Source organism: Oncorhynchus gorbuscha, linkage group LG12, assembly GCF_021184085.1.
Source record: "Oncorhynchus gorbuscha isolate QuinsamMale2020 ecotype Even-year linkage group LG12, OgorEven_v1.0, whole genome shotgun sequence".
NCBI lineage: Eukaryota > Metazoa > Chordata > Actinopteri > Salmoniformes > Salmonidae > Oncorhynchus > Oncorhynchus gorbuscha.
This window is the reverse complement of record NC_060184.1, coordinates 17,609,069-17,632,852: the sequence shown is the minus strand read 5'-3', so window position 1 is coordinate 17,632,852 and position 23,784 is coordinate 17,609,069. Positions and strand designations below refer to the sequence as shown.

Sequence of the window (23,784 nt, the reverse complement as noted above, 5' to 3'; positions counted from 1 at the left end):
TGAGCATGTGTCCATTATGTTTCCACTGGCTATGCAGCTGCTGCAAGAGCGCATTTTCACTGGCTGTCCACTGGTTTCAAAAACAATGATTGATAGGCAGGTTAAACTTCTTGAATTCAACCATTATTGGGTTCAAATACACCTTTAGATTTGTGAATAGCCATCCACAACAACCACATTCCGTAAAGCGCAAATAGCTAAATGAGAGAGCAGCAGTGTGATTTACATCAATGCGCCATGTAGATATCAACAATAAGTGATTTCTCTATCGCCGTAGACTACACCACTGCGGTCATCCTTATCTCCGAGCGTTTATTCAAGTTGGATAGTCGCACCATTGGAAGACATAGCTTGGACTGTAGCCTACAAAAGTCCATTCCTGCTCTTTTCCCGCGATCCATCAAACACATTTGGTGTGTCGTCATAGGGGTCTCTGACCTCTGGTTACACTCGCTCAGGTGGAACAAACTTAAACTTGTATCTTTTTTCAATGCTGATTTAAATGTCATTGAGAAAACAGAGAAGTGTCAAATATTTTTTTCGCAAACATCCTTTCTGAATTTAAAAGTAATCCTGGAAGTAATCATCAAGTATTCTAGTTTTTCAGAAGTATCTGTAATCTGATTACAATATATGTTCTTGTAATGTAACAAATTTGTAATCCCTTACATGTAACGGATTACACCCTGGCCATACATCCTTTTCAAACTGGAAACGCAAGAAAAATATAGCAAAATAGTCCTATTTGTTGTAGGCACGTGCATAGGGCGTTTTAACTTCTGAGAAGACTGTGTTTGCAATAGAGATTCACTTCAGGGTTGTTTCTATTTTTCCTCTGTGATTCAATAGCAAATCTGCCCGGAATTAGATACAGGAAAACATAAAACATGTTTTGCACGATCTGCTACTTTAAAAAAGGGAACTCGTATTCATCTAGTTTTGTGCGTAACTGCATCTATACGCATATAACAATTTTAACAAATAATAAACAAGTTACCCTAAATTAAGAGTCTATTCGATTCCCCTTATTGGACATGTATAAAAGTAATTGAATGTAGTTTAATAAATGAATAATAACCACATCAAACTGACAAAGGTTTATTCACGGCCATAAATATATAAGTTAAATAAACAGTACACCAAAAAACATAAATTAATTCATAATATGAGCACTTTACAACAGACAACATTTATTTGTAACAGTCATTTAGCAAACATTATAAAACTAACGGAGGCGTAACATCGTCCAGACCTCATGGGCCACCCCATTATCAACTTTGATGTGAGTAAAATAGAGAGAATAATTTCAATCCAAATCAGGAAAAGTTGTATTTATATTTTTCGAATCAAAGTTATTTGAAGTAGACCTATCCATCTTCTACCAAGTCCATTGGTACATTTGCGCCAAGTGATGCAGACTGGGCAGTTGTGACAATGCGTCGGGGCTGTAATGAGAGCGCATATGCATGTGATGGAGAGAATAGGCGCTATACGCCGAGAGAGGTATTCCAGCCCTGAACGAGGCCTCAAGTTCCTGAGTTTTGCTTGTGTCACACGGTTTTCCATCCCGAATCAAAACCGGAATTGCCACCCGTCTTGGGGACACGAGATGAACCATTTCCATACCCTTCTCAGTGCGTGCTCTCTTCATTTTATACCGGTGATTCTGGAACCAGATCTTCACCTGGGTCTGTGTCAGTCGTAGTGCGTTGGCAAGGTGCTCCCTCTCAGGCGCAGAGAGATATCTCTGTTGTCGAAATCGTCGCTCTAGTTCATATGTTTGCGCTTTGGAAAACAGCACCCTCCTTTTCCTCTTCTTTCCAGAGACGCTGCTGTCAACTGCGGTGTCTTTGTCGATATCTTGGGATTCGTCAGCGGAGAGCTCTGGAGATTTGGGTTCGTTTCGAGAATCAACTGACAAACCTGTTTAAAAAGAAAAATCGTCGGTTTGATTATTATAAAAGATGGACAATAAATACAGTGAAAATATATTTAATATTCCATCATAGCCCATAGTTAATCTGAGCAAAGAATGGAATATATTGAAGAGATTACCTATATAATCTAAAACAATGGCCTATTGGTGACAAGGGCTAAACTATGACGATTACGCGTGGATAATTACGCAAGGAGACTTGCATTAAGCACGTATAATATTACACATTCTGATTACGCATGAATAAACTACTTTAAGAGTAGACTAATAAGTTAAACCCATAAGATATATGCCCAATTAAAATATGAAATAGTGAAAACGTTAATGCAAAGGTTTTTGTTTTCATTAATGGATTATTTGATAACTAATTGAAAGGATGATATGACTAGGAAGTGGACAAATCTATTATATACCTAGATGATTATGAAACTTTTTTAAAGAGCTACTCACGTGAATATTGGATGCTGTTGGAGGAGGCAAGCCATTTTGAGTAGGAATTACCACCACCATCACACAAAAGGCTATTATAGGGCACATTTCCAGCGTTTTCTAAAGATGGATTTTGCGTCATAATCTCACTAGTTTCCTCGTCGTTCTCATCCTCCGTCTCCTCCGTTCCAGAACCTCCATTGGTGTCAGGAAGATCCAGAAGGTCCTTTACAGAGAAGCCCATCTTTGTGTTGTTGAACGACATGGTATGAGAAAGTCTGTGGTGCGCGCTGTAAACAGGAGTTCGTTTTTATCCCTGCTGCTATGCTGAACCAGTAAAACTGAACAAGAGGACAATATTTCAAAATGAGGTTAAGATGATATTCAGGCCGTGTCGTTTGGGTTAATTCAAGCCAAACGAAGAATGAATCCTGGCATGCAGTATGCTAGTTGTTCACCGCTGGCTCGTCGAGAGTGTTCCAATGTGTTGGTCATGGAGGAGCGCAGGAGTTTATGGAGAGGAGAGGCTCATGGATGCTGCACGACTAGAAGCACTTGCATAAAGGAAGCCATCGCCAGTAGGATTGGTCTATATAAGGTTAGTTAAAACACTGAACCTGCAATGGAAAATGAATCGGAATAAGCCAGGGAAAGACGGAACGCGTGTAGGAGGTCCTTGGAGTCAAGTGGATGAAGAATATTTGTGGGTGTGAAATGCTACGGTTTGGGGACATCCAAATCTCTGTCATTGGTGCTTCGGAAATGTGATGACTGGTATTATGGGACAGATAATTACTGAGATGGGGAGGGGCGTTTGTGCATGTCATTTACACAAACCACTATACTGCATTGCTTCGAACCATTATAATGTATCGCTTCAAAGCAAATACATATCTATTTAGGAGCAAAAAAACTTTTAAAGATGTATGTTATTAGTCTACGTATCGAAGTTTGAATTGTGGGTGTTTAATATGGATAACTCATGAAGACATTTTAGGTCAATATTTTGGTGCAGGCTTAAGTCAAGTATCCTAGGGCCTATCATGAATGAAAACAGCCTGGCTCAGAATGTTGTTTGACATCTCTACAAGGCGTGTATTGTAAATAGGCTAACTACGTTTGGATAAATACGTTCTAAGAGGAGAAGAATAAATTCCGTTTATTGAGTCTTGCATACCGAACTTGCAGTAGGCTGAAATTATTCATGTTTGTCATTTTCTCCTTTATTACTATCATCATTATTACCATATTATTACCATATTATATCTTTATTCTGATCACTATAATTATTTGTCTCTGTCATAAATAGCTAACTACAGCATGCATCCATCCATGCATTGGCTAAACTATCAATAGCTACACAATGTAATACAAGTAGCTACACAATGTAATACAAGTAGCTACACAATGTAATACAAGTAGCTACACAATGTAATACAAGTAGCTACACAATGTAATACAAGTAGGTTATTTCCCTTTGGAATGTTAGTCAACATTTCTTCATAATAATAACACTTATTTTATTGCAGCAATTTATTTTAAATTCACGGGAAATCGAATGAGAAGCCGTTGAGTCAATATAACACGCAGAATATCGTGCTCATATGATTAAGTTTTAGATCTTTTTATTCTGATGTCTCTGCCCTTTTCTATGCTTCGCTGCCCTCATCTAGTGGGCTATGTGATGTGGGTGACAATGATTCTCGCTCTCAGCGAATCCTCCGGGAGTCCTGGGTGGTCAGGCTAAGCAAACACACGTACAAACCGATTGCTAAGCTGCGGACAATGGGGAAAATGTAGACAAATGTCCGGCTCCTTTTGGAAGTTTTTGTGTAGGCTAAGATTTTGCATTTATTTCGGTTGCAAGATAATAGATGATTGACGCCCCCTTACAATGTGCCGTAACTGTTTGGAATAAATCCGAGGTTGCCCCTAGTTGTCATGGTATTCAACTGCTTTCAATGGACTATCTCTTCATTCATCTTTGACCGCCCAGCCTCGCTACCTCTCTCTCTCACACACACACACACACACACACACACACACACACACACACACACACACACACACACACACACACACACACACACACACACACACACACACACACACACACACACACACACACACACACACACACACACACACACACACACACACACACACACACACACACACACACACACACACACACACACACACACACACACACACACACACACACACACACACGTTATTATTATTATTGTTGTGTTATAACTATGGCACTGCTTGTGTATTTGTTTGACCAGTAACAGGTTTCTTAAACTAATTTAGACTGACTGAGAGGCTATCGCTTACAAGACTACTTCACTGATATTTACATGTTTACTATCTCACTCACAGTGTACACACCATGGGAAAAACAATCTGTATGGTACACAATAGTGCCTATAGGTACTAAAGAGGGTAAACAACTCTCACTGAGCCCATGCACGTTCTGCTCGCCTGCTTCCTGAGATACCAGATCACTTTCTGAAGAGTCTCCCCTTACAATTTACACAACTTTATTCCAGGACAAATACAACCTTTCTGTAATTGATATAGGATGATCAATGGTTAATTAAAGTACACATATTTATGATTTTTGGTGAATGTTTGTAGCCCAAATGGATGTTTGTCAAGTTAGCGGTCAATGTTTGCCAGATTGTAAACCTTATTTGTTATTATTATACACATCATGATACTTACTACTTGGTTTTTGGAAACTACTGAACAATTTTCACCATAGTCAATCGGGCTCAGTCCAAGAGAGAGTAATCATGGCCAAGCAGAAGCTTCTCTGTGTTCTCAAAGGAGCAAACAAACATTCCCAGCAGGTTCTTAGTTAAAGGTGATGTTATATTCTAAACTTTAGGGTCAAAACAAGCCAAGGACATTGGACACAACAATAAACATCCTTCTTAAGGCCAGGGGAAAAACAGTATTGTGATAACTAATGCAATACTGTATCGATTCAACAATTAAATGACATGTTATCAGATATATTCTGACGTTGAGGATTTGTTAGCAGATTTATCAGGCAGAAAGTTTTAATATTTAAAAGACCTTAGTACCATAGTATTCCAAATGTAATGTATTACAACAACAATTAGTTCCATCCTATTGCGGAACTGAATTGCAATGGCCTGCACAAAGAATTGTGAGGCATATAATCACAATAGTGGTTAGAGCGTTGGACTAGTAACCAGAAGGTTGTGAGTTCAAACCCCTGAGCTGACAAGGTACAAATCTGTCGTTCTACCCCTGATCAGGCATTTAACCCACTGTTCCTAGGCTGTCATTGAAAATAAGAATTTGTTCTTAACTGACTTGCCTGGTAAAATAAAAAAAAATGTATGTAATCGTGACCTATATAGCATGAGGGCCCTGCCAGTCTTATTCTGTATGCTGGCAGATCCCTGTTTTATAATCAAATCAACCCAGACAGAATATTGAGAGAAGAAAACCAGTGTGAAGTGGTGTCAGGGGCAGAGCTCCTGGGCAGACCTGTCAAACTGTTACCATTACTGTCTGCAAGAGGGAGGAGGAACCAACTGCCTGCCTGGTAAGCACAGGCAAATAAACACACACACACACACACATACAACCACACACGCATATATCCTGATGCCTAGTCACCTTACCCCTATATATATCTACCCCTACCACTCCAATACACCTGCACATTGTAAATATGGTACTGGAACTGACCCTGTATATATCTACCCCTACCACTCCAATACACCTGCACATTGTAAATATGGTACTGGAACTGACCCTGTATATATCTACCCCTACCACTCCAATACACCTGCACATTGTAAATATGGTACTGGAACTGACCCTGCATATATCTACCCCTACCACTCCAATACACCTGCACATTGTAAATATGGTACTGGAACTGACCCTGTATATATCTACCCCTACCACTCCAATACACCTGCACATTGTAAATATGGTACTGGAACTGACCCTGTATATATCTACCCCTACCACTCCAATACACCTGCACATTGTAAATATGGTACTGGAACTGACCCTGTATATATCTACCCCTACCACTCCAATACACCTGCACATTGTAAATATGGTACTGGAACTGACCCTGTATATATCTACCCCTACCACTCCAATACACCTGCACATTGTAAATATGGTACTGGAACTGACCCTGTATATATCTACCCCTACCACTCCAATACACCTGCACATTGTAAATATGGTACTGGAACTGACCCTGTATATATCTACCCCTACCACTCCAATACACCTGCACATTGTAAATATGGTACTGGAACTGACCCTGTATATATCTACCCCTACCACTCCAATACACCTGCACATTGTAAATATGGTACTGGAACTGACCCTGTATATATCTACCCCTACCACTCCAATACACCTGCACATTGTAAATATGGTACTGGAACTGACCCTGGAACTGACCCTGTATATATCTACCCCTACCACTCCAATACACCTGCACATTGTAAATATGGTACTGGAACTGACCCTGGAACTGACCCTGTATATATCTACCCCTACCACTCCAATACACCTGCACATTGTAAATGGTACTGGAACTGACCCTGGAACTGACCCTGTATATATCTACCCCTACCACTCCAATACACCTGCACATTGTAAATATGGTACTGGAACTGACCCTGGAACTGACCCTGTATATATCTACCCCTACCACTCCAATACACCTGCACATTGTAAATATGGTACTGGAACTGACCCTGGAACTGACCCTGTATATATCTACCCCTACCACTCCAATACACCTGCACATTGTAAATATGGTACTGGAACTGACCCTGTATATATCTACCCCTACCACTCCAATACACCTGCACATTGTAAATATGGTACTGGAACTGACCCTGTATATATCTACCCCTACCACTCCAATACACCTGCACATTGTAAATATGGTACTGGAACTGACCCTGTATATATCTACCCCTACCACTCCAATACACCTGCACATTGTAAATATGGTACTGGAACTGACCCTGTATATATCTACCCCTACCACTCCAATACACCTGCACATTGTAAATATGGTACTGGAACTGACCCTGTATATATCTACCCCTACCACTCCAATACACCTGCACATTGTAAATATGGTACTGGAACTGACCCTGTATATATCTACCCCTACCACTCCAATACACCTGCACATTGTAAATATGGTACTGGAACTGACCCTGTATATATCTACCCCTACCACTCCAATACACCTGCACATTGTAAATATGGTACTGGAACTGACCCTGGAACTGACCCTGTATATATCTACCCCTACCACTCCAATACACCTGCACATTGTAAATATGGTACTGGAACTGACCCTGGAACTGACCCTGTATATATCTACCCCTACCACTCCAATACACCTGCACATTGTAAATATGGTACTGGAACTGACCCTGGAACTGACCCTGTATATATCTACCCCTACCACTCCAATACACCTGCACATTGTAAATATGGTACTGGAACTGACCCTGGAACTGACCCTGTATATATCTACCCCTACCACTCCAATACACCTGCACATTGTAAATATGGTACTGGAACTGACCCTGGAACTGACCCTGTATATATCTACCCCTACCACTCCAATACACCTGCACATTGTAAATATGGTACTGGAACTGACCCTGGAACTGACCCTGTATATATCTACCCCTACCACTCCAATACACCTGCACATTGTAAATATGGTACTGGAACTGACCCTGGAACTGACCCTGTATATATCTAACCCTACCACTCCAATACACCTGCACATTGTAAATATGGTACTGGAACTGACCCTGGAACTGACCCTGGAACTGACCCTGTATATATCTTGTTACTTTCTCATGTTCTTCTTGTTTTCCATTTATTGTGTGTTTTTGTTGTACTTTACTTAATTTTATAGTATAATATTGTTTTACTTCTGATATTGATTACTACATTGTTGGAAAAGTGCTTGCAAGAAAGGTATTCCACTGTACAACACAACTTCAAACTTGAAAGCCTCTGTCTGTCCTAAACCAATCCCATCGTTGCCTTTAGAAATACTTCCTTGTCAATGTTAGGTGAAGAGGGCCACCTACTGGCTCACACTGACACTGGCCTACATCCACCAGTAGTAGTATTCCCCATAAAACTCTTCTCAATTCAAGTTAGCAGGTGGCATGGTCTGCGTGTCGACATGTCAATCATTCATTCAATGATGAAAGAAGATGAAAAGTGTATAGAGTGCAGTGGGTTAAACCATAGGGGTTTCAACAGGAGATGTGTGAGGCATAATACATTCAAAAATCACAGTTTCAATACTAGCACTGCACCACCTGTGTAATTCAACCCTCTACATCTGCGAAGCATAGAGGTATGCAAAATAGGCTCAAATAGCATGTTTAAATCCACTTTCCGAAAAAGACTAGGTCATGCATTTGGATAAGAACTGTAATTTACATGTTTTTCCAGATGGTGGCGCCTTTGTATCAATAATACACTGACAGCAGGCAGTCCTACAACAGTAAGGGGGATTCTCAATTGCATACATGTTCCTCACATCTTCTCTCCTCAGATCCCTTTTTCTTCCTCATCCCATGGGTTTTGAGAATGGCAATTGACACTCTCCATAAGAAAACGGTTTGCTGTCAAGATGACTGCAGAGCAGTCAAAGGTCTGAAGAGAAAGACTAGTACATTTCCTTCAGATTGTGAAAAACATGTTCAATTCACACGTTCAGTATGTGAAATATCCCTGCAATAATGTAGAACAACAAATATAGATTATTGGATGACGTTGTTCTGACAGCAAGTCTGACAGCTTTGGCCTCAGGATAGGTTCATACCAGACAGAGAGAGCAGCCTGTTTAACCTCTCGTAGAGAACATGTCCTAAACATCCTGCATCCTAGGCAACAATGTTATCAATTTACTCTTCCTTATCTACCTGATCTGAGGCTCCCCTCAGACTCTGAGGCGCCCCTCAGGTTCTCACCACCATGAATGAAGAGAGCACACGTACAGGGGGGAAAAGGAACAAATACGTTTTGGGAAGGCGATTGTGAATTTGATCTGAACAAATAGGTATTTTAAACGGAAATGATTTATCTCTGCTTTTCCCATACAGTTCATGTTTTTCTGTACAGCCAGGTCATCCGTGATACAAGTCATTTTTCCATATCCATCCCTGTCTGAGGACGTTGGAAGATGACGTGGGAACCCACCACTAGGGGCACTATTATGCGCTATTACCTTCAAGTAGATTTCGGTAAGCATCTGCCTCTGATTCCAAAGGTTGCAAGTTCAAATCCAGCGATAGAAAGTTGTTGTTGATATTTTTGTTTTACGCTGCTAACCAGCTGTTTCTGCCTATAGTCTGTTGGTTAAGGCTATAGTATATAGCAGCTAACCAGCTGTTTCTGCCTGTAGTCTGTTGGTTAAGACTATGGTATATAGCAGCTAACCAGGTGTTTCTGCCTGTAGTCTGTTGGTTAAGGCTATAGTATATAGCAGCTAACCAGCTGTTTCTGCCTGTAGTCTGTTGGTTAAGGCTATAGTATATAGCAGCTAACCAGCTGTTTCTGCCTGTAGTCTGTTGGTTAAGGCTATAGTATATAGCAGCTAACCAGCTGTTTCTGCCCTGTAGTCTGTAGGTTAAGGCTATACTATATCACCACTAACCAGCTGGGTCTGCCCTGTAGTCTGTAGGTTAAGGCTATACTATATCACCTCTAACCAGCTGTCTCTGCCCTGTAGTCTGTAGGTTAAGGCTATACTATATAGTAGCTAACCAGCTGTCTCTGCCCTGTGGTCTGTAGGTTAAGGCTATACTATATCATCACAAACCAGCTGTCTCTGCCCTGTAGTCTGTAGGTTAAGGCTATACTATATCACCACTAACCAGCTGTCTCTGCCCTGTAGTCTGTAGGTTAAGGCTATACTATATCACCACTAACCAGCTGTTTCTGCCCTGTAGTCTCTAGGTTAAGGCTATACTATATCACCACTAACCAGCTGTTTCTACCCTGTGGTCTCTAGGTTAAGGCTATACTATATCACCACTAACCAGCTGTCTCTGCCATGTAGTCTGTAGGTTAAGGCTATACTATATAGCAGCTAACCAGCTGTTTCTGACAGTAGGTGCGGACAAAATGCACAACGACCACTATGCAGCTTTACAGAACTTGGGAGACTGCAATGCTGTCCCTCTTGAGAATATATTAGAATTTAATATATTATAATAGAATAGAACCTAATAGAATAGCATAGAATAGAATAGAACCTAATAGAATAGCATAGAATAGAATAGAACCAAATAGAATAACTTTAGTTTTTTCTGTGAGGGAACGTTACCAAAAGCCATGTAGCAAAAGTCAGTCCACAATTTTAAAATGTTTTACTCTCAAATGACCTCTTCTGTGGTTACACAGTTCCACCCCAAAAACATGTGCTTTTGAACTGTACACGATAGGTCACAGAGAGTAGCTAAGAACATCATACTGATAGAATAATTACAGTCACAGGAAATAGGTCGTCTAAATTGCCACCTACACTGGTTTATAAGGAGTGTGTAGCTAAGTGATAACCCATCAGTATACAAAATAATTCTGTAATGACAAGAGTTAAATGTCCTCCTTTTTCTTGCATTACAGTGTAATTATGCACTTTACAATGTACAGTATGTTATTCGTATCAGTGTAAGAACTATTCTTTAGTGACAACTTTGAAGATTATGACTTGAATTGTTGTAACGGCGTTCTTCGTTTGTTGAAAGAGAGTCGGACCGAAATGCAGCTTGGTGGTTACTCATGTTCTTTAATGAAGAGAATGTGATACATTAAATAACTTCTACAAAATACAAAACGACAAAACAGAACGTGAAACCTAATTACAGCCTATCTGGTGAAACTACACAGAGACAGGAACAATCACCCACGAAATACACAGTGAACCCCGGCTACCTAAATACGGTTCCCAATCAGAGACAACGAGAATCACCTGACTCTGATTGAGAACCGCCTCAGGCAGCCAAGCCTATGCAACACCCCTACTCAGCCGCAATCCCAATAACACAAAACCCCAATACGAAATACCACAAAATAAACCCATGTCACACCCTGGCCTAACCAAATATATAACGAAACACAAAACACTATGACCAAGGCGTGACAGAACCCCCCCCCCCCTAAGGTGCGGACTCCCGGACGCACCTCAAAACCATAGGGAGGGTCCGGGTGGGTGTCTGTCCATGGTGGCGGTTCCGGCTCGGGACGTGGACCCCACTCCATAAATGTCATAGTTCCTCCCCTTCGCGTCCTGGGATAATCCACCCTCGCCGCCGACCATGGCCTAATAGTCCTCACCCAGAACCCCACAGAACTGAGGAGCAGCTCGTGACTGAGGGGCAGCTCGGGACTGAGGGGCTGCTCGGGACTGAGGGGCAGCTCGGGACTGAGGCAGCTCGGGACTGAGGGGAAGCTCGGGACTGAGGGGCAGCTCGTGACTGAGGGGCTGCTCGGGACTGAGGGGCAGCTCGGGACTGAGGCAGCTCGGGACTGAGGGGAAGCTCGGGACTGAGGGGCTGCTCGGGACTGAGGGGCTGCTCGGGACTGAGGAGCAGCTCGTGACTGAGGGGCAGCTCGGGACTGAGGGGCTGCTCGGGACTGAGGGGCAGCTCGGGACTGAGGCAGCTCGGGACTGAGGGGAAGCTCGGGACAGAGGGGCAGCTCGGGACTGAGGGGCAGCTCGGGACTGAGGGGCAGCTCGGGACTGAGGGGCAACTCGGGATTGAGGGGCAGCCCGGAACTGAGGGGCAGCCCGGAACTGAGGGGCAGCCCAGTACTGAGAGAAAGCCCAGCACTGAGAGGAAGCCCAGTACTGAGAGGAAGCCCAGTACTGAGAGGAAGCCCAGTACTGAGATGAAGCTCAGGCAGGTAGTAGGCTCCGGTAGATCCTGGCTGGCTGGCGGATCTGGAAGATTCTGGTTGACTAGCAGATCTGGAAGATTCTGGTTGACTGGCAGATCTGGAAGAATCTGGTTGACTGGCAGATCTAGAAGATCATGGCTGACTGGCGGATCTAGCTGCTCTATGCAGACTGGCAGATCTGGAAGAGACTGGTTGACTGGCAGACTGACAGCTCCTTGCAGACTGACAGCTCCTTGCAGACTGACAGCTCTGGCTGCTCCATGCAGGCTGACAGCTCCTTGCAGACTGATAGCTCCTTGCAGACTGACAGCTCTGGCTGCATCATGCAGACTGACAGCTCTGGCTGCTTAATGCAGACTGACAGCTCTGGCTGCTTCATACAGACTGACAGCTCTGACTGCTCCATGCAGGCTGACAGCTCTGACTGCTTCATACAGACTGACAGCTCTGGCTGCTTTATGCAGACTGACAGCTCTGTCTGCTTCATACAGACTGACAGCTCTGGCTGCTTCATACAGACTGACAGCTCTGACTGCTCCATGCAGGCTGACAGCACCCTGCAGACCGGCAGCTCCTTGCAGACTGACAGCTCCTTGCAGACTGACAGCTCCTTGCAGACTGACAGCTCTGGCTGCTTCATGCAGACTGACAGCTCTGGCTGCTTCGAACAGGCAGGAGGCTCCGGCAGCGCTGTAGAGGAGGAAGGCTCTGATAGCGCTGAACAGGCGGGAGACTCCGACAGCGCAGGAGGGAAGGAAGGCTCTGGCTGTGCTGAACAGGCGAGGCGCACTGAAGGCCTGGTGCGTGGTGCTGAAACTGGTGCTACAGGATCGAGGACACGCACAGGAAGCCTGGTGCGGGGAGCTGCTACCGGAGGACTGGTGTGTGGAGGTGGCTCTGGATAGACCGGACTGTGCAGGCGCACTGGAGCTCTTGAGCACCGAGCCTGCCCAACCTTACATGGCTCGATGCCAACTCTAGCCCGGCTAATATGAAGGGCTGGTATGAACCGCACCGGGCTATGCACCCGCACTGGAAACACCTTGCGCTCCATAGCATAACACGGTGCCTGCCCGGTCTCTCTAGCCCCCCGGTAAGCACAGGGAGTTTGCGCAGGTCTCCTACCTGGCGTAGCCATACTCCCTGTAAGCCCCCCCCCCCAATAATTTTTTGGGGCTGCTTTTCGGGCTTCCATCCGCATCGCCGTGCTGCCTCCTCATACCAGCGCCTCTCCGCTTTTACCGCCTCCAGTTCTTCCTTGGGACGGCGATATTCTCCAGGCTGAGCCCAGGGTCCTCTTCCGTCTAATATCTCCTCCCAAGTCCAGAAGTCCTTTGATCGCTGCTCCTCACGATTAACAAGGAGAGTTGGCTCAGGTCTGACTCCTGACTCTGCCACTCTCTCCCTGAGCCCTCCCCCAATACATTTTTGGGGGTGACTTTCGGGTTTCTTTCTGCACCGCCGTGTCTTTCTCTTCGACTCCATTCTCCTATAGCCCTCTTCGCACTGCTCCAGCGAATCCCAGGCGGGCTCCGGCACTCTCTCTGGGTCGACCGCCCACCTGTCTATTTCTTCCCATGTCGTATACTCCAAGCTTCTGCTGTCCATAACGTCCTCCCTTCGCAGCTCCTGCTGCCTGTTACCACGCCACTTGGTCCGTGTGTGGTGGGTGATTCTGTAACGGCGTTCTTCGTTTGTTGAAAGAGAGTCGGACCGAAATGCAGCGTGGTGGTTACTCATGTTCTTTAATGAAGAGAATGCGATACATGAAATAACTTATACAAAATACAAAACAACAAAACGGAACGTGAAACCTAATTACAGCCTATCTGGTGAAACTACACAGAGACATGAACAATCACCCATGAAATACACAGTGAACCCCGGCTACCTAAATACGGTTCCCAATCAGAAACAACGAGAATCACCTGACTCTGATTGAGAACCGCCTCAGGCAGCCAAGCCTATGCAACACCCCTACTCAGCCGCAATCCCAATAACACAAAACCCCAATACGAAATACCACAAAATAAACCCATGTCACACCCTGGCCTGACCAAATATATAACGAAACACAAAACACTATGACCAAGGCGTGACAATTGTCTCAAATATGAATAATCTTAACGCTTAGGTCGTTTTATTGTAAATATGGGTATAACTGGCATCTAGAATAGAGAACATAACAAATTGTGAGATTAAAAAGGCTGAAATATCTGGGCAGCTATAATTGACACATATCCTGCATTAAAGTTAAGTTAACATGTTCATATAGGACCAGCTTCCCTGACAAAGATTATGCCTAGTCTTGGACTAAAAAAACATTCTCAATTAAGAATCTCAATAAAAAATGCTCCTCATTGTTAGTCCAGGACTGGGCTTAATATGTGTCAGGGAAACTGGCCCCTAGCGTCTAGGAGTTTCCAACCTTTTCGTTCCGGGGACCACCAAATCACTGTCAAAAGCTCTTGGGGACCACCAGTAGCTGAATGATGAATTTTTTAAAAACATAAATTATATTGAAAGTCAAATTTGGACAATTTGGCAGTAAATGTAACAAATTAAAAGCATATTATTATTAATATTAACAATTAGGGGTCGAAGCAGCAAAGCTGGTGAAGCTATGTATTTCTTTGTCATTATTATTATTACAGTATACCAATGCCACATGGTGGCGCTATAACACGCAATTGAAAATGATAACTTTGAAAGCTCACACCCCTCACCCAGTGTGACCTAGAATCCTGATATGTGGTGCAAAGGTCTCTCTCTTCTCGCAAAGTCCGCCATGATGGATTTCCACCATTTTAAATTTGGTGAAATATCACTTAAATGCGGGGCCGGACTACCACATTTGGTGCCCTGCATACTTGTTTGGTAATCCAACCCTGCTTAAATGACATCTCCTCCAGAACCACCAGATTCAGATGAAACTTGCCATTTTTTTATTTTATTTTATTTATTTAACCTTTATTTAACTGTACAAGTCAGTTAAGGACAAATTCTTATTTACAATGATGGCCTACCAAAAGGCAAAAGGCCTCCTGCGGGGATGGGGACTGGAATTCAAATATAAATAACAAATACAATATAAATATAGGACAAAACACACATCACAACAAGAGAGACAGCACAACACTATATAAAGAGAGACCTAGGCAGCAACACATGACAACACAACACAGCATGACAGCAACACAACATGACAACACAGCATGATAGCAACACAACATAACAACAACATGGTAGCAACACAAAACATGGTACAAGCATTATTGGGCACAGTCAACAGCACAAAGGTCAAGAAGGTAGAGACAACAATACATCACACAAAGCAGACACAACTGTCAGTAAGAGAGTCCATGATTGAGTCTTTGAATAAAGACATTGAGATAAAACTGTCCAGATTTAGTGTTTGTTGCAGCTCATTCCAGTCGCTAGCTGCATCGAACTGAAAAGAGGAGCGACCCAGGGATGTGTGTGCTTTGCGGACCTTTATCAGAATGTGACTGGCAGAACCGGTGTTGTATGTGGAGGATGAGGGCCGCAGTAGGTATCTCAGATAGGGGGGGAGTGAGGCCTAAGAGGGATTTATAAATAAGCATCAACCAGTGGGTCTTGCGACGGGTATACAGGGAGGACCAGTTTACAGTTATATTTAGCATCTATTGACGCAACATTTTCCAAACTAGCATATCAAACAACATTACTATGGGTGTGGTCTTGCACACAAATGCATATAAATTAGGATATTCGTATTGTCACAAAACTTGGTACACATGTTCCAAACACTGTTAAGACTCAACATATACAAGCACATTCAGATGGAGCACACGGTGGTGCTGTAAAGGGCACGTGTTTATATCTCTTGATCTGTTTGACTCAGAGTGATTCAATTTGGCACACATCCTCTGGGATTTGAGTCCAGCTAACCTGTAAACTGTGGTTCAGTTTAGTCGCATGCTGGCGGTGCTGGACAGTCAAAACCATTCATGCAAGCTCATTGGCTCATAGCAGCCATAATGTTTGAGCTAGAGGCCTGGAAAATATTTGAAGACATGGGTACATAGATGCTATATACCAAATTTGATGCAAATCGGTCCAGCGGTTCTGGAGAAGATGTTTAAAGTAGTCAACATCATTGAAAATGGTCCAAAATCACTAAAAAGCATTTTGCATGATCTGTTCGATGTTGAGTTCTGATATTTGGCAACTGTGGTAAGGAGTACAGAAGTAGCTCATCCCAGGGCAATGTGTCCAATTTGTCCAATTCTATGATGAGCACAGCCTCATCTGGGGGAAGCAGAGAACTGCACAGCCAAGTCCTGGCAGTAGGAGGACCCAGTCAGTGACCCCACAGACAGGCTAATGCAACAGGGAAAACATGAGATGGATCTCATCTCTAACTACAGATTATCCAAAAAAGAAACATTGGACTGTCTTTAATTTTGTAGACTGCATGCTAATTGAATGGAATTATATTTATGTAGAACTGTCGATACCAATATTTTCTTGAGAAAATGAAAGGCTTGAAAAATGAATATGTTGCAGAACCTACATTTTCTGAATGCATGACACCTCAGCTCCAAACCCACATCACATCAAACCAAGATCATAAATGAACATATCGATCTATTGAGAACTACAATCAAATGACAAAACCAGGAGTGTCTTTCTTTGAACTATGTGAAATGCACACTACAGGTAACCTTTATCAAATTCTTAGCAAAAGATCAGTTGATAAGCACCTGGCTATGTTTGCAGGTGTGGCTACTGCGCAGTACATATTTGCGGTGATGTCTTGCCATGCACGCCCCTTGTCTTGATCAAGTCGTCTGACTTAACTATGAGATCACCATCCCCATAAACATTCAATTTAAAAAAGGAGGCACAGAGATTTTCTCAATAAAATAAATAAATAAATAAATAAAGACAATTGAAACCATACCGGTTTAATGGGTATATGCCTACTTTCAGGGGCAGGCCTTGTCGTTTAAATAGAAAATAACCTCGCAGTATGCCCATATAGGACTATCTCACAAAACAAAACACTTTTATCTTTTAAATGATAAATGATAAATAGGCCTACCTGTATCCTATATTCCAATGCACATATATCAGAGAATATCAATAGTTATATCAATTGTAATGAATATATGTGAAACAATATAAATGTAAATACATAAATATAAAGAAAACAACACCCACGTCTTCTTGCTGAAAATAGGCATATAACGAAAAAAAACTGTTGCATTTGTTTATAGGCAAACAAGAAATCGTGTGGACCAATAAACGATTTACATAGTTCTTCAGAGGAAAAGAGTGGCAAAGACCAAAATACAGTACATGCCAAATATGTATCATTACCACTGTAATTAGCATGACCGGATGAACAGCAATGTATCCTTAAAAATAGATTTACCGTAAAAAATAAATAAAAACAGACGTTTGTCACAGACCCTCTGGGCATTCAAAAACTTCTAAACATTTTGCTTATTTTGTGGGTGTGAAGAGTAGGCTATACATGTGTTTGAAAGACCAATCATAATCAATCAATTGAAATCAGTTTGCGTTTCAATAAGCCATACGATGTATTGGAAAAGAAAAGGTTCCAACTTCACGACGCATAACAGCAATAGTCTTAAGTAGCCTACGACAGAAAGATGTAGGCCTCACATACTGTATGCGCCACATCATAATAGGCTAATCCATCTGCCATGTGCCCAATGTATCACATAGCCTTAGCCATGAGTAACCATAGTGGCCTAATCATCACTCACTCAATCAAGCACACCAAAGATCTCTCAAATATCGATGTTCGAATAGGTCTGTAGTAAACCAGAAAATGCATAGAAAGTGTATGAATTTAGTGTTTTTTTCCATATTACCATTGTGCGCAGATTCAATTAATTGCAATTAAGGGGTAGGTAAATATTGCTTTTTTCAAACTAAAGTGCAGATTTTTCATGTGTGTTTAGCACAAATCTTTATTGGGTCATGACTTCCAGTCCACGTTTCATAATTGTGGTAACTTTTCGGATGGATAAAAATGCTAATACCCTTGCAAATGAAAGTTATAATGCAAGCTTGTATCACCAAAAACATGTCATAGCATATGGTCAATCAGTAAATGCATGAAAAATAATGGCCCATAATTACATGTTAATTATATCCATTGTAATAATCAAATAGGCCTATCTTTAAACAGAGTATATTTATCCTTGTCGTGGAGAACAGCTTTTTGTTTTGGATTTTAATTTCTAAGCATATGTTTTCTCCGAGTTCCAAGAGTGTAGCCTATACTCTAAAAACCGGAAAAGATTCGGTGGAGTAGCTAGGCTAGAATACACACGGAGGAGGAGACCAATGAAATGGGGAAAGAGCCTTGAGCACAGCCAACAAGATTGACGTAATGGATGCGTCAAATTAATCTGCGCACACTTGAGCCTTCGGGATGGACACATTTCCCCTTATGGGACAACGATCACTTCAGTCCCTTTGCCCAAACTCGCCGTTTTAGATCATCTTACCAGAAATGCAAGAGCAGAACTGAAGGAAAAACGCACAGAAAAACCATTTTCCTCATCTCATGTGCAGCAGGGTGAAGACAGCACTTTTCGACCATTGGCAACTGGTAGAGGAAAACATCTCAAACCAAAAGCAATGGGTAAAGTCATTATTCATTTTGCATGGATCTTTGACTCGTCAGGAGATCATGTTTGCATGAATAGAGATGTGAATGCATTAGGTTTTAGCTTTATATTGTAGCCTACTATCGTGTCCTCAAATCGTGCGTCCTTCTATCATTCCAGTGGCAGTGTCCATGTCTCCATTTTCATAGGCTATTTTATTTTTCAGACACATTTGGAGTGAACTGCTTGACGATGTTTGAGAGCATAATAGGTTAGAGAACATTGTAGTTGAGAGCCATAACAGCCTGAGTGATATAGATGAAATCACGGAGAGGGAATGACTTTTCGGGAACTTGAGTGTGCATTATGCTAGGCTAGGCTAAACAGGCTATTGTTTAAAACTCCGTCATGTTGCTATGTCGAGTCTATGCACATCAATGCAATTCCTTATTTGTTTTTTGCAGATCAAACATATGGAGAAGTAAACCAGCTTGGCGGGGTATTTGTCAACGGGCGACCTCTTCCAAATTCGATCCGGATCAGAATCGTGGAATTAGCTCAACTTGGAATACGACCCTGTGACATCAGTAGACAGCTTCGAGTATCTCATGGCTGCGTGAGCAAGATACTAGCGAGATATAACGAGACGGGTTCGATATTGCCCGGTGCCATAGGAGGAAGTAAACCCCGGGTCACAACACCCAACGTGGTGAAAAGCATAAGGGATTACAAACAAGGAGACCCTGGAATTTTTGCTTGGGAGATCAGGGACAGGCTTCTTGCAGATGCAGTTTGTGATAAATATAACGTTCCTTCGGTTAGCTCCATAAGCCGCATTTTACGCAACAAAATAGGAAATCTTTCTCAGCCGGGCCAGTATGAGAACAGCAAGCCAACCCATCCTCAGCTATCCTACAACCACATGTACCCGTACTCATACCCCAGTGCAATGTCACCCACTGGGACTAAAATTGGCAGCGGTCACGGTGTACCGATCACAGCGGGCCATGTCAGCCTCTCCCGTCATGGATGGCCTTCGGTGCACACAGTCAGCAACATTTTGGGCATTCGAGCCTTCATGGACCCCTCAGGTAGGTGACAAAATCAAATATTGTGCATGTATGTTACTCTTGAAGCTGAGTTGTTTTCTCATAGGCAGCAGCATTGTCCATTGAGCGCTCAAATGAATAACATTGGTACATTTTTTGCATCCGTCAGTGTGGCTTGTTAATCACACAGATATTTCAGATGATTTCACATTAATGAGAAACAATTTAAAACAACAAACGTATAGTTAACATCAGTGATAGAAAAATATAATAACGATATAGGCCTAACTGTAAATAGTGAGATGTTCATATGGGCTGAATAGGCCTAATGTATAATTTTGGAATGGACGAAAGTTTAAATAATATTGATAAAGGAGCCAAATGGCGCATCTCCTATAAACTATAAATGCAAAATCATCTTGAACTTTGTCGATGGGGAAATAGCCTACGTATAGGGCCTATCAGTGTGAGTCCTACTTTGTGGTTTGGCCTATTCATATTTCTACAACGAACTCGTAGTCTATTGTGAACGTTAATTAGGCTAAACGTCTTATTTTATGTCAGATATCTTATTGTTTCTCTTCAAAGTATAGCATTATAATCACATGAGACCAACCGGTCCAACAGGCCAGACTACAAACCTATAGGATTTACATCAGCAATAATGTAATATAATGTTGTTCTAAAATCTCAAGAATTTACAAAAAACATGGCATTAAAAACGTTGTGGCCACAAACATTCGATCTGATTTTAATAAAATAAAGATTGGTTGAAGTGTGTGTTTATCAGATAATTTCCCCAAGAATTTAATAAAAAACATCTGTTTATCATAAAATGTTCACTACCATCCTGTATTTTAGCAAAAGGAATGTTCTTAACACAAGAGCTAGATCCCAAAATACATGGTTTAAAATGCTCAACTAAGTTGGCTTCATATCGAATAAAAACGTACATTGGTTTGTTAGCCTAATAATGTTATATTCTACACTGAAACATTTTCCACAGCCATTGCTGGAGCAGAGGGGTACCAATCAAAAATGGAGGAGTGGGCGAGCGTTAACAGAGCGACTTTTTCCTCTGCCCATGGCGTCAACGGAATAGAGAAATCATCCCTAGAGGCAGACATTAAGTATCATCAGGTACAATTATGCAACAAATACACAAACAACGAATATGTTCATAGTTTGATCAGAATCCGTTTCCACAAGATGTCCACTGTAAATATATGCATACATATAAACGTTTTGGGGCGTTTTGCTTCGCTGTGCTTAAACGTTTTTTTTTCTTCCGTTTTTTTTTCAGTCTTCTTCAAACCTATCTAGTTATGTACCTGCTTGTGCCTACTCTCCCCCAAACCAATACGGGGTGTATGGTGGGCCAGCAGCTAACTACATGACAACAGGACACCACTGGCAGTCTCAGAACGCAAGCCTGGCCCACCCCAACAGCGGAGCAACCATGCAAGGTGGAGACCTCCACACGGCAATGTCTTTCAAACACTCATCACGAGAAGGTAACTAAGCAAGTCGTTTTTTTAGCTTTCAAGTCTTCCAGCGGATATTTTAATTAAGCACAATGACGCACATATATGCAGCTGTCAATCAAAAAACAGCTATTTTTAAATGCTATTTAAAAAAAAAGATTAGGCCCCGTGGGTCTAAACCCGACGACCTAACAGGATGGGTTTAATTAGGTGGTCGAGGATGACAACGGTTGGCATTTAGATCATGTTGTATTTTATATAGGCCATAGGCCTTAATGCTACATACAACGGAAGCTTCGGGCACAAACAACAGAGCAGGCTGTGTTGGGCGACTGATAAGGAAACCATTGAGTTCTTTGAGAGAAGGTTACTTTATTTACTGTGCAAGTCATTATGGTATCAAGCCAGTGTAAATGTACAGAGTAGTCCTTCAGCAATAGCATTTCATACCCTCAGGTGATGACTGTAGGCCTTTGGTGTAGGTGGCCTTGAAGAACCTATTAATAATAGTTGAATTATATGATAGCTAGTAGCCTAACGATATAGACCACATTTTCCAAACGTTTACATATTCATTAAATAATGTTATAATTAGCTAGCTATGATGTTCAAATTATGTCTATTTAATTTGCGAATACTTTTTAGGCAAAGTTATATATTCCTATGTTTCAAGGGTTGTGCGTGCGTTTGCTTTTCAACGACGAGTAGTCCTGTAGGGAAGGTTTGGTTTTGCATTGATAGGCCTACATGATTTCCACAATATCATAACCTTTTTTACGGATAAAAATGTAATTGAGGTAATTTAATATAAATGACAACAGCCATGCAATTAGCGGTGTCATTTCCAACCACATTCGACTTCATTTGAACAAAAAGCCTATTAAAAGATAAGCCTATTAATGTTAAACCAATCAGTATAATTCTAAATTAAATATTTGAGTAACCTACATTATCCATACCCTGCTGTTTATCGTAGGGCAATACTTTTGATATCAGTTACATGCCTGCTTATACTTTTGTGAAGATAATATTTGTGTGAAGAATTAAACATTGCTACATATGGTAGGCCTCAAATTTGTCCAGTGCAATGGACACATTCATATAATTCCATCCCCGTTTTATACACCTAGGTATGACAGTCCAATAACCTTGATCTCTATCAGATGAGAAACAAGTCTAGGTATCTAATCTTGCTAGGGCATTGAGACCTGACCTATAATTGACATGATTTTGTGTGCTCACTGTTCTGAATTACGACTTATTTGTTCCAGAAACATACTGTATCTGTTGTTTTGTTTTTCACAGGAGACAGAAAACCTCACAGTCCCTTGATCAAGCACCAGCACGAGGCGTTGAACGTACACGGACTCTCCCTGCCGACCTCAGCTTAATGACCCAACGAAACCAACGGACCGTCAAGCTCTCTTCAAATAGGCAATGTACAGAAAATGCATAAAATTATGGGCGAATGTTCAATAATTCCACCAGTAAGTGAGGAACATACATTTCAAACGTCATTCAGTGTAATTGCATTGCAGTTCAATACAATTGTAAAATCATAGAATGTAGACATGAATGTTGTTATAGTCTTGTTCACCTGCATTAACGCAGTGGTGTTGGTTAGGACTTCGTTATTATATATTTTGTATTTCACTCATCCAAAACTCATCCCAAATCGAAATTGCGTAAAACTAATTATGTAACTTCCCCGAGGTCCCATTGTTTCCACGACGGATATGGCTAATAGGCGTGCATGCTGCGTGTGTTCAAACAAACATTTGTTATTATGGACTGAAAAGGAAAGTTCAAAATGTGAACAATATCATGTATTTGTAATTTTGTAAATGACATCGGCAAAAACTGTATTATGTATATTTTTTATAACTGTGCTTAATAAAGGCGTGCTAAACGGGAAATGCCTATTTCGACATATTTGGATTTCCCTAATTCATGCAGCTTTGCCCCTATTGTTGGCTACTGGTCAAATTAAAATGATGAAATTGTGATTGGTATAATAACTTGAATGGTTTAGTATAACACCTTTTCTCCTGAGGTCTCACTCTGTATACCTTTGACCAGATGCTACCACCCGGACAGATTTGATTTATCTCTCACTCTATCTGGGTACGGACGCTAACCGCAATATAGTTACCAAACAATTAGTCAAAAATAAAGACATAAACGCACTTCTTATTTGTGGCACCAGACCATGACAACAAACATAGAGTGGCACCTCTATTGGATAGCCTATTCCAAGACAAACACGAAACACCCGATAATCCAAGAAT

At 41.8% G+C, this 23,784-nt stretch overlaps 2 protein-coding genes across 2 annotated transcripts; one reads left to right on the top strand and one right to left on the bottom strand.

The window, feature by feature from the left end:
* Window positions 1-1,376: 1,376 nt before the first annotated feature.
* LOC123991508 (homeobox protein Nkx-2.2a-like) lies at window positions 1,377-2,630 on the bottom strand. Its single transcript, XM_046293119.1, has 2 exons — window positions 2,516-2,630; window positions 1,377-1,923 (listed from the first exon to the last, which is right to left on the bottom strand). The coding sequence occupies exons 1-2, from the start codon at window positions 2,628-2,630 to the stop codon at window positions 1,379-1,381; spliced, it is 660 nt and encodes a 219-aa protein (XP_046149075.1). The 3' UTR covers window positions 1,377-1,378.
* Window positions 2,631-18,671: 16,041 nt separating this feature from the next.
* LOC123991583 (paired box protein Pax-1-like) lies at window positions 18,672-23,408 on the top strand. The gene is made up of 5 exons (XM_046293210.1): window positions 18,672-18,998; window positions 19,428-20,054; window positions 21,019-21,152; window positions 21,316-21,526; window positions 22,802-23,408. The coding sequence occupies exons 1-5, from the start codon at window positions 18,995-18,997 to the stop codon at window positions 22,885-22,887; spliced, it is 1,062 nt and encodes a 353-aa protein (XP_046149166.1). The 5' UTR covers window positions 18,672-18,994; the 3' UTR covers window positions 22,888-23,408.
* The last annotated feature ends 376 nt before the right edge of the window (window positions 23,409-23,784 follow it).